At 46.3% G+C, this 12446-nt stretch overlaps 1 protein-coding gene and 1 long non-coding RNA gene across 2 annotated transcripts in view; one reads left to right on the forward strand and one right to left on the reverse strand.

The window, feature by feature from the left end:
• LOC115093338 (fibrous sheath-interacting protein 2-like) overlaps positions 1-8238 on the reverse strand; it is a 561966-nt gene extending 553728 nt beyond the window's left edge. The window contains exon 1 of the mRNA XM_029604965.1: positions 8093-8238. Coding sequence (XP_029460825.1) covers positions 8093-8209 — 117 coding nt within the window. The 5' untranslated portion in view covers positions 8210-8238. The remainder of the gene's footprint in view (positions 1-8092) is intronic.
• Positions 8239-8292: 54 nt separating this feature from the next.
• The window catches only part of LOC115093340, a 77277-nt gene continuing 73123 nt past the window's right edge, over positions 8293-12446 (forward strand). The window contains exon 1 of the long non-coding RNA XR_003857297.1: positions 8293-8429. This is a non-coding gene — a long non-coding RNA (uncharacterized LOC115093340). The remainder of the gene's footprint in view (positions 8430-12446) is intronic.

Genomic DNA, 12446 nt, shown 5'->3' on the forward strand with positions numbered 1-12446 from the left:
AACAATTATTTTTAAGAGAAGTGAAAGGAAACAACTTCAGTATCTGAAGGAGGCTGATTATTCTTGTATTCTTTTTAACTGATCATATACCCCATGGTGACCCTTATTTAGACATTTTACATATCGTTGTGCCACGAAAAGATCACAATGGTTTGCAAAAACAACATTTATAGCTATAAATCAGCAAATTCTGAATACTACCTCTGTAACCCGTCATTAAAGACATTAACATCTATCGAATTGTTCCAAAATATATTAACTAAAGATCCAGGACATAAGACGTGAAGTACATAAAATAAAAAATGTCACATATTAGTCAGTACATTTTAGCGAGATTCTTACCCTCGTTAAATTTGTTCCTCATGCATTAATTAGAATTTCTGGTCCTTGTTATTGTGGATCTCTGCATTCTGATGTTTTAAGTTAGGCTGCATGCATTTTTGAACAGCACTGTTTTTAGCTCACATTTAAATCTCTTTCTACCTGGTATTAAACGTAACATCTCAGGTAGGGAATTCCACATGATCTCTTACATGCGCCAGGTGTGTGCTCCGTATTGTGGGGACAGACATTAGACCTTTATTTTGAGATCTTAGTGTTCAGTGCGCTGTGTAAGGTTGTAATGTCACACCTACCGTATCATACCGGTGTTACCAGAATGAATGATTTTGAATAGATTGAATAGATTCGGGATTGTACTGGAGCCAGTGCAGTGAAACAGTAAAAGTGTAACGTGATCGAATTTCCTAGATCCTAACAAAAATCTTGCTGAGGCATTTTGTAGTACTTGTAATGGTTTTAAGAGACAAATAAGCAGTTACAGTTGGGAAGACTTCACACCCTTCCCTTTTCTCCATGTGTCTTCCATGATTGTTATGTTGGATAACAAAGTTTTATATTGGCTGAGGACCGTGTGTGCATATATAAGAAAGGAAAAATGTTAGTGCACTCCACTCCCACTAATCCAAGGCAAGCTCAGCGTGATGAAGTCAAAGGTTCCTAGATATGGACAGCATGACATTTTTATCCTTAATTTTATTTTTTGGGTACTATTTGTCTGCTGTTCTGAAATATTTTGATGTTTGTAAAATTAAAAATAAATTGTATATGAGCTCGATTCTATTCGTCTGTTTTTGAAATATTTTTATTAGTAAGTTTTTAATATTCTGATTATGTATTTATTATATATTTCTTGATTTTGTTTGATGCTTTGAAGAGTGATGGTTGTTTTTCCATTGTTGCACTGCACAGAGAATCTCGCTTGTTGCAGTTTTTGGTTTATGTTTCTATTTATACTTTATGGTTGCTTTATTGTGTATTTGGTGAGGCTCTGCGTTTTGCTTGTTTGATTGAGTTAGATATTCTCCTAATAGGAAATGTATTGGTGCTTTAGGGCAGGGGTGGGAAAACATTTTTATGCAGGAGCCACATTACATGTTATCGACCACAACGAGGGCATAATCAAACTCCCAACACTTGCAGCAGGCATTTCAGCATCCGGCAGACTTAAGCACCAGCATTTTTAGCCTCAGAGGAGCCCCTTTTAGTCATGGATCCCAGACTACCAAAAGGTCTGAAAGTATTTTCCTGATTAGCAGAAAACCTCACCTCGTTCACAAATGCAGAACACAGACAGACACTCACCACATAAAAATAAAAAGGCCTTAAAGTATAAACGGGAGTAAGCAGACAAAAAAACTAAACTGGAAATCACTACAAGCCAGATTCATATGCAGTAAAATAATGCAAGAACAGAAGTTACCATTCCTCATAAAACAAAATTAAGAAATATAAAATCAATCATGATAGTAAACAATACTAATAAAAATATTTCAAAATAGATGAATAGAATATATATTAAGAATAAGTTATATTCTCAAAAATAAATTAAATATTTCAAAACAGCAGATATATCAAACAGCCAATAATTAAAATTAATAATATCCCCCCTCTTAATACCTATGAACTTTTGATTTCCAGTCAACCTAAGACTTTAGTGGATAGTGGAAGGGAGGTGAGGGAAAACAAACTTTATCCTCACACACACAACTTTCTACACTCTCCTCTTCCAAGTCCCTCTCATTCACTCCCTCAGTCATTCATCCCCTTCCCTCACCTCCCCTTCAAGTCACTCACCCTCCCACTCAATCCCCCCTTCATTCCCTCTCATTCACCCCTTCCTTCCCACCCACTCCCTTCCTTCTCAGTTACTTACCTCCTCCTTTCCCCCATTCATTCTCTCCTCTCCATCACTCACCCCTTCCCTTTCCTTCCCAACCCACCCTTCCTGCAGGCTTCATGTTTGTTTTCTTCCTGCTGGCTGGGTGCTGGAAGCCCGCAGGCAGGTCAACTTCAGGAACACCTCTGTGCAGAGCCTCTTCTAGCTGGTGGAGGGTGGGAACCCCACCAGCACGTCATTTCACGGATTCAGCCTCCTTGCTTGCACCACAATTCTAGGCTTCTTGCTGGTGGAGGGTGGGAACCCCGCCAGTGCATCACTCCTGTACCGCAGGCTGCACATAATTTACAATTTTATATAGAGACAGCTGGAATAAAAATGGCAACAGATGGATCTGGCCTGTGGGCTGGAATTTGCCCATAGCTGCTTTAGAGCCTGGTATACTTGCACTGTTGACTTTTCATAGATAGGGTTTTAACTGTAAAAGTGTTGGTAGTTAGTATTTTGGTATGGGAGATTTATTATATTGCAATTGTAATTCAGTTTACTCATGGCTCAAGCACACATACCTAATAACATGCATTACAATAGGCCTAATACCATAGGGGTTCCAATTCTATTTTGCAGGGATTTCTGGTTAGTACCACAGAAGTGCATGTAAATATAATCAGGCCGATACAGTACAGTGCACTCCGGTGGAGCACACTGTTAACCCGCATTTGGACGCGTGTTTTCGACGCGCTATTACCCCTTACTGAAAAAGGGGTAAAGCTAGCGCAAAACTAATAGTGCCCGCAACATGCAAATGCATGTTGATGAACCCATTAGTTATTCCCGCACGATACAGAAAGTAAAATGTGCAGCCAAGCCGCACATTTTACTTTCAGAAATTAACGCCTGCCCAAAGGCTGGCGTTAATTTCTGCCGGCGCCGGGGAAGTGCACAGAAAAGTAGTAAAAACTGCAATATTGGCAATATTAAGTCGGAGGCCCCAAAAGTAAAAAAAAAAGTAAAAATAGGCCCGTAGCCCGCGGGTCAGAAGACGGACGCTCAATTATGCCGGCGTCCATTTTCCGAACCCATTGCTGTCAGCGGGCTAGAGAACCAACGCCGGCAAAATTGAGCATCGGCTGTCAAACCCGCTGACAGCCGCTGCTCCTGTCAAAAAGGAGACGCTAGGGACGCGCTAGTGTCCCTAGCGCCTCCTTTTACCGCATGCCCTAATTTGCATAGGCCACCCTCCTGAATCGCGCCCCCACGAGAGTGGCCTGTGCGCTCGCCCGCTCTCCCGCGCGTTTTTCTGAATCGGCCTGAACGCAATTATTTTTACTTCAGAATGCTATACTTTGATATTTTTCATATAAAATCTATTATAAAAGCATAATTCTTAACTGTGAGTGTGGAGAGGGTGTGCCAAGCTATAAGGTTTGCCAAGAGTACCTAATTCTCTTTCACTAGCCAGGGGTACTGGGGATAGGGTGAAGATCCATTCGTTGGGAATGTCACTTTTTAGTTTGTTTTGCAGGAGGAAGCTGGGCCTGGGACAGAGACTGAATGCATAGGGCTGGGGGGGGGGGGGGGGGGGAGGCAGCAAAAAAAGCTAGCACTAGCCCAGAAAATACCTTACAGTGACAACCAGAAGGTGGTCAGAGGGAAAGGAGGGGCATGTACAGAGTTACCAATTCTGTTTTCAAGCAGTCATGACAGGCATCCCCAAACTCAACCGAGTTTTCAGGATTACCCCTATTAATATTTGCATGCTCTAACACCATTGAATTCAAATAATTTAAGGAATATTCATAGAAGAAATCCTAAAACACTGATGGGTTGAGACCAAGGACCAAGTTCGGGGACCCCTGGCTTAGAGGTTGCACCGAACCCTGAGCGACATCCCTGATTATTACATAGCCTGTGAGTGCTGCATCTTCCATAATTCAATTAGATTTTTTTTTTCGATAGGGAGAGAGAAGGGAAGCAGTTTCCTTCTCTCCTTTGGACTTCTGGCATCTACTGAGCAATGGATAACCTGAGCAGCCTGGATAGACCTAGAGATGGGGTGACAATTACAAATTGGGTAAAAGAGGTAGGGACCAAGATGGCCGCCACATGAGACCTGTGTAAGGAGCTCTCGTAATACCTCGTCGCTCTTTTTTGAAATTACCTTTGAACTACTTCAGATTATTTCGACATGGCACATACAAAGCGAAAAGCGCGACTTAAAGAAAAATGTTACCACAAAGGAAGAAGGATTTCAACAATTGAAGATTGAGAGCTTCTACGAATCCACCCCGAAACCGCCAGATGCGAGGGCCGCTGGGAGAGAGTTCCAGGAGCTCGGAACACTCTCTATGGCCGACGAGATCTTGCTCAGCCCGGGGAACCCGAGATGCTGAGGCCTCTGCAAGGTCAGACGGGAATAGAGGAGGAGGAAACAATGTGTGCTCTGGTGTTGAGGAGAGAGCAGCCTCCCATCATGTCTGATGGAGAAAGCAGTGGGCTGGCGACCGGAGGTGGAGGAGTAATGGAGAGAGAGGTTACCTCCACATTTGAACCCCATATGACTGAACTGGCACAGGACAGACGCAGATACAGCACTTCAAGACCTGGTAACACTACAGTCTAAAAATATATTTTCGTTACAAAAACCCCCAGTTGTGACTTTGGATACCTTGTGGAAAGCTATGATGTCTATTGAATCGGCTATCACTACTTTAACACAAGCATTTCTAGAATTGAATAAAAGAGGATTAAATACCGAAAAAGTAATGAATACACATCAAGAGAAAATAGTGAAGCTGGAGGAAAAGATTACAACAGTTGAAAATATCCATTTAATAAAATCTAAGATTAATACAGAGAGGAAATTTGAAAACAGAGAATACTCTTCGCTATTTGAATCTACGAATAGCAAATTTTCCTTTGGTGAAAGGAATGGCACCGGTTGGAATGTCAAAGAATATTTGAATGATTGCTTAAAGATTCCTAAGGAAATAACCCCTGTTATTTCCAAAGCTTTCTTTGTTTCAAAGAAGAGTTTGCCTTTAAGGGCTCTGATGTCTCAGAGTTGATTGAGATGTCCTTGCAAATGGAAATCAAAACAAGAGGCACATTACTGGCTACCTTTGCCTTCTTCTGTAGAAATAGAGCTACCCAGTAACATGGACAAAGTGTTTGCATATTCCGGGACATTGTCCGCTCCACACAGGAGCAAAGGAGAAAGTTTCTACTCATGAGAGCTGAGGTGGTAAATAGCAGAGCCAGTATGCAGCTAAGATATCCTTGTAAATGTTTTATAAAATTCCAACAAGAAAAATACATCTTTTTTTGAACCAGATCAATTAAGGGCTTTCCATGATGGGAGGGGATGAAGTGCTATAATATATAATAGGGGGGGGGAATGTCTCTTGTGACGGTTTATGCCTTTTATATTGGATATAAATTAGTTTTTTGAGCTCCTAAATTACCTGAATGTACATCTTGGTCCCAAGATTTCCTAAAAGTTTAGAGATCTATGTTTAATTGTAATCATTTAAATCTTTTTCCTTTTTGAGATATTATAATGGACATCTTATGCCTTTGATATATGATGTAATAATATCTCTGAAATTGCATAAATAAAAAATTAACAAAACAAATTGATTAAAAGAGGTAGTGGTGAATGGAGCTCATGCCAGGTGCAAGCCTCAGGCATAGATCCAAGAAAGAGATCCAGGGGACAGTTCTGTTCAATATTTTCACAAACAATACTGCAGAGAGGTTAGAAAGGAAGGTTTCTCTTTTTTGCAGATATTATGATCTGCAACAGCATGGATACCCCTGAGGTAGTAGAAAACACAGTCAAAGAAAACTCGAGGAGCGATGACGTGCAGAGCAACTAAGAATCAATGCAAAACAGAAGAAAAATGAAAAGCTGAGAAGTGAAGAAAAGTTTGAGACAATTTGTATTTCTATGAAATTATCTAATATTATGTAGGAAAAGCTCTTTCCTACTCACAATTAGGGGGTAGTTTTCAGTAAGCTGCACTCCCCACCCCCCTTTTTTACTGATTCCCAGGGCCATCTCTTCACCCCTCCCCCATTCCCTTTAAGAACATAAGAACTTGCCATGCTGGGTCAGACCAAGGGTCCATCAAGCCCAGCATCCTGTTTCCAACAGTGGCCAATCCAGGCCATAAGAACCTGGCAATTACCTAAACACTAAGAAGATCCATAAGAACATGCCATACTGGGTCAGACCACGAGTCCATCAAGCCCAGCATCCTGTTTCCAACAGTGGCCAATCCAGGCCACAAGAACCTGGCAAGTACCCAAACACTAAGAAGATCCATAAGAACATAAGAAATTGCCCTGCTGGGTCAGACCAAGGGTCCATCAAGCCCAGCATCCTGTTTCCAACAGAGGCCAATCCAGGCCATAAGAACCTGGCAATTACCCAAACACCAAGAAGATCCCATGCTACTGATGCAATTAATAGCAGTGGCTAGTCCCTAACTATTGCCAGCTAACTTAAGATTGCAGACAGATATTAAGAAATTTAAAACAGACTTAAAGACGTGGCTTTTTAAATGTGCATATACAGAGGTATGACAGACAAATCAGCAAGTTTTATTTTTTATTTTAGCTTACTGACATTATTTTATGATTTTACATTTATATTTTATGTTAAGGATGAAATGTTGCTTTACTGTTTTAGAATAATTTATTGTTACCAAATTTCCTATGGTATTAATTTGTTATTAATTGTATTTATGATATTATTGCGCACCGTTGTGATGGTTCTATAACTGATGTAACGGTATAGAAAACCCAAATAAACTATAAACTATAAGTACACTTGATTAATAGCAGTTAATGGACTTCTCCAAGAACGTATCCAAACCTTTTTTGAACCCAGCTACACTAACTGCACTAACCACATCCTCTGACAACAAATTCCAGAGCTTAATTGTGCATTGAGTGAAAGAATTACCTCAGATTAGTCTTAAATGTGCTACTTGCTAACTTCATGGAATGCCCCCTAGTCCTTCTATTATCCAAAAGTGTAAATAACCGATTTATATTTACTCGTTCAAGACCTCTCATCATCTTAAAGACCTCTATCATATCCCCCCTCAGCCATCTCTTCTCCAAGCTGAACACCCATAACCTCTTCAGCCTTTCCTCATAGGGGAGCTGTTCCATCCCCTTTATCATTTTGATGCCCTCCTCTGTACCTTCTCCATCGCAATTATATCTTTTTTGAGATGCAGCAACCAGAACTGTACACAGTATTCAAGCTGCGGTCTCATTATGGAGTGATAGGCCATCTTCTCCCACCCCCCTTCATTGATTCTCTGGGCTCTCTCTTCCACCCCCACCACCATTGATTCTCTGGGTCATCTCTTCTCTCCCACTGCCCATTAACTCTCAGGGGCATCTCTTCTCCCTCCCCCACATTCACTGACTCTCAGAACAGTCTTTGAACTTCTGCCCTTGGTGATTATAGGGAGTCTCTTCCCCCTACAATGACTGATAGGATGCTCTCATCCATTATCAGTGACGCTCAGATCGGTTTCTTTCCCCGTCCCCGTGGCAACTGGCAGGACAGACTCTTGTCCGTTCCTCTTGATCAACTCTCAGGACAATCTCTTCTCCTCCTCCCTTTGGAGGCATTTAAGGTCATCTATTCTCCCCCTTCCTTGGTGTCATTCAAGAGCATCACTTCCCCCTCCCCTTGACAGACGCTTAGAGCAGTCTCTTCCCCCTTCCAGTGACTCGCAGGATAGTATCTTCTCTCTTCTCCATGTAGCTATCAAGGCAGTTTCTTTCCCATCCTTCTTAGTTACTCTTTCCTAGGAGACTTCAGAACAGCCTCTTCACGCAGGTGCCCGGAGGGACTATCCCTTTCCCCATGCTCTCTTCCGGGAAACTCACGCTTGCTGGGCGTGCTCGGGCCCCGCCGATCCCTCCCAGGCCGGCGCCCCCATCTCCGCGCTCCTCTCTTCCGGCTCCTCGGAGGCGGGTTACTGTTACGGTCACGTGTTCGGCCATTTATCGGGGCCTCCGCCGCTCTAGCTAGCGCGCGCCTTCCGTGACTGTTATATACTTCCCGCGCGCCAGCGCACAATGCGCGATGTGACGTCACTGGGCGCGCGGGCCGGCGCACGAGGCTGCTGTAAGGCTGGCTGCAGCTTTTCCGGAAGTGCGTTCTTAAATTGATGTGAATGGCGGATTGTGGGATTTACGCTGGTGCAGCTTTCAGGCTCACTTGGTACTTGTTATCATTTCCTTTTCTTACAGCGCAATGTCACTGCTTTTATCTTCCGCGCTTCCTTCCTTGTAATGGAGAGCTTCTACGCCATAGGAACTGTGCTTTTTCGGCGGAAAATGGGCTTTGAAGATTACCCACCCCATATGTGGGTATTTTACCGCAGTAGAGGGGAGGTAATGCCAGGGTTTGGAATTACAGATTTTTCAGAAAAATTGCCTACACAAAAACGGTGTGTATGCGGGTAATTTTCCTTAGGCAGTTTCCCAAGTAAAATTATGCAGTTACTTTAACTTTAAAAATGAGTGCAAATTCCACTCTTTAAAAAATAAAAAACCTCCCACAGATGTGCAGCCAGTCTAAAACATCTTAATTCCTGTCCTTGAGTTTCTCCTGTACTATATCTGTTTCCACTTTCATATTGTTTATTGTCCATAATTGGTCCCTTACTTATTATGGTCCACTTATTTAATTACATGTGCAGTTCCCTGTACGTACCGGATCAGTCCAGACTCCTGGGTTTTGCCTCCGCACCAGCAGATGGAGACAGAGCCAAACTTGTCAGGATCTGCATATATGCCAGGGTGCCACCCACAGCCTGCCAGTATAACTCTGTCTCCAGCAGATGGTCGGGTGCTTAACCCACAGTCTCTTCTGATCTAAATTGTTTGCTAGTTTAAGGGGAGTAAGGGATTTAGATAGTTAGGTTTTGTCTTTTCCCTTTTTTCTCCCCCTAGTAAAGTTTAAAAAAAAAGTTAATAGTTTTTGTAGCAGGTTGTCCAGTGGATCGGGTCTGAGCCTCCCAGGGGGTTGCCAGGTCCCGAGGGGACCATCCCCCCTGGTTGTTAGGCTGCTGTGGCTTAGGGTCGAGGACCCTCCAGGTGAGAACCGGCCCAGCCGAGGTGATACTGGGGAGCCCGGCTCACTCACCCCAACCAGGCTGTTTCAGCACTCGCCGGGGGACAGTGTCGCTTAAAAAAAAAAAAAAAAAAAAGGTGTTTGTTCTCAGTCGCGGCTGCGATCCGACGGATTTTTACCCACCGAGGGTTGATTTTTCCTTTTTCAGTTTAGTTAGGAGTCCGGCAGCTCGGGCCGACCCGCGATGCCACGTGGCGCGGCCTGTGCGACCTGCGGGTCGGCGCGCGTGTGGCTGTCCAGGGATGGGCTGTGCTCAGCCTGCATCCCTGGCGATGAGGGGACTTCGGCAGCTGCGCAGGGGGTGGTGGTCAGGCGAAGCGCCCTGACCGTCGCGTGTGGGACTCTTCCCGCGCCTCTCCCTAGGCAACTGCAGACAGACGCGGCAAAGGCCGCCATTTTGGCGCCGGTTCTACCGGTGGCCCCAATCACTCCAGCGGTGGGGGGCAGAAACTCGCCGCCCTCGCTCTCTCCACAACGGCTAGTCCCACGGCCGGCCTCCCTCGGGGGTCGGAGCAGGGGACGTCACAGACACCGATTCGGATGTCTCCTGCACCTCTTTTTCATCAGAGTTTATTTTAGCCATGCATAGGACCTTCAAGGCTCGTAAGGCCCGCAAACGTCCCGCAGCGACGGCAGGAGGGCCCGAGGGGCCACACTCTGCGGAGAAGATACATTCCCACAGGGGGGCCACGGCAGGACCTCCGCCGGCGAAGAGGTCCCTGAGGGCCCTTCCCCCACAGGAGGATTCGGATCCCTCAGAGGACACGTCGGAACATGAAGATTTGGAGGGTCCATCCCCACACCTGAGGGGGATCGAGGGAGAGAGTACCCCATCCCCAAGACTTAAGAGACAGAGTCAGGCTTCGGAGGGGGGTGATCCCAGGGTCATCAGTCTCTTCCGCAAGGATGAACTGTGACCCCTCAATCCCGCAATCCTTGAGGAGTTAGGAATCGCCACTCCTCCAGAAGAGTCTCAGCTCGGCTCCATGGATCCGGTGTTGTTGGGCCTGAGCGGCCCTCCTACAACTTTTCCCTTCCATTTTTCAGCTACGGATTTGCTGTTTTGGGAATGGGACACCCCAGATTTGGGGTTGAAGGTCACGAAGGCTATGGATAAGCTTTACCCATTGCCGGAGGACGCATTGAAAGTTCTGCGGGTCCCTAAGGTGGACGCAGCTGTTTCAGCGGTCAGGAAGCGGACTACCATTCCGGTTACAGGCACTATGGCTCTGAAGGATCTCCAGGATCGGAAGTTGGAGATTCAATTGAAGAAGGTCTTCAAGGTCTCTGCCCTAGGAGCCCGGGCGGCGATTTGTAGTAATTTCGCGCTCAGAGCGGGGCTATGTTGGGTTCAACAGCTACTTGCCAATGAAGGCCTGTCGGAAGAGGAGGCCCGGCAGGCTGGCTGCCTGGAGGCGGTAGTGGCCTATAGTGCGGATGCCCTGATGACCTTCTGCGAACTTCTGCGTGCTCAATGGTTTTGGCCGTCTCGATGAGGTGGCTTCTATGGTTGCGGAACTGGTCTGCAGACAGCGCATCGAAGTCCAGGCTGGACTCATTACCGTTTAAGGGTAAGCTCTTATTCGGGAAGGAGTTGGACGACATGATTCAGCTACTGGGGGAGAATAAAGGGTATCGACTTCCGGAGGACAGAGCACGCCCCAGGTCCTCCTTCTCCTCTAGGTCTCGTTTCTGGGGAAATCGGAGAGCTCGTTCCTCTCGCCCAGATACTCCTTCCTCCTCATCCTCCTTTCGCTCGGGGGGGGGGGGGGTCGGCAGCAGACTCAGTCCTTTCGGGGCAGGCATTTTGGCAAGCCTGGTTCTTCCCAATCACCTGCCGGTATTAAGTCTGCACAATGATGTCCGGCCGGACCATTCCTCTGTACCTAGGGCAGGGGGCAGATTATCTCTCTTCTTCGAGGAATGGACCAGCATCACATCGGATCAATGTGTACGCTCGGTAATAAAACACGGCTACGCCTTAGATTTTGCACGCCAGCCCCGCCCCCGATATTTCCCGTCGCCTTGCGGAAACGCAGACAAGCGCCGAGCAGTCCAGCAGACCTTGGAGCGACTGCTGGATCTGGGAGCAATTGTGCCGGTTCCGCATCGGGAACAACGAAGAGGACATTACTCCATTTATTTCGTCGTTCCAAAGAAAGAAGGAGCCTTTCGGCCCGTACTAGATCTGAAGTGTGTCGACAGGTATCTGTGGGTTCCGCGTTTTCGCATGGAGACGTTGCGTTCTGTCATCGCATCAGTGAGGCTGGGGGAGTTCCTGGCGTCCCTGAATCTCACGGAAGCATATCTTCACATTAGGATCAGGGAGGATCACCAGAGGCATCTTCGGTTCTATGTCTTAGGGAGACACTACCAGTTCCAAGCCTTGCCATTTGGTCTGGCCACAGCTCCCAGAACCTTCACCAGGATCATGTTGGTCATGGCGGCGCGGCTTCGACGAGAAGGATTGCTGGTACACCCGTACCTGAATGATTGGTTGATTCGGGTGAAGTCGGAGTCCCTCTGTCGGTTGGCGATCTCTCCAGTACTTCAGCTGTTGCATTCCCTAGGCTGGGTAGTGAACATCACCAAGAGTCATCTCATTCCCGCTCGGTCTCTGGAGTTTTTGGGAGCATTGTTCGATACTCGCCGAGGGGCGGTCTTCCTCTCTTCGGAGCGTTGTCGCAAATTACAGGGGCAGGTTCGATCCTTACTTCTGAAACAACAGCCAACGGTTTGGGATTATCTACAGATGATAGGTTCCATGGCGTCAACGCTGGATCTGGTTCCCTGGTCATTCACGCACATGCGGCCCTTACAGTCCGCGTTGTCTTCCCGTTGGAGCCCAGTGTCCGTTACCATTGACGCAGCCGGCTCGTCTCAGCCTAGGATGGTGGCTGTGCTCGACCAACCTTCGCCGGGGAGTGCCCCTCATGACGCTGGAATGGACGGTGGTCACCACGGATGCGAGCCTCCTCGGTTGCGGAGCGGTTTGCTTATGGAAGTCGGTTCAGGGATGCTGGTCTTCGACCGAGTCTCGCTGGTCGATCAATCGGCTGGAGACACGGGCGGTGCGACTGGCGTTGCAGGCCTTTCTCTCCC

Source organism: Rhinatrema bivittatum, chromosome 6 (genome assembly GCF_901001135.1).
Source record: "Rhinatrema bivittatum chromosome 6, aRhiBiv1.1, whole genome shotgun sequence".
NCBI classification, from domain to species: Eukaryota; Metazoa; Chordata; class Amphibia; order Gymnophiona; family Rhinatrematidae; genus Rhinatrema; species Rhinatrema bivittatum.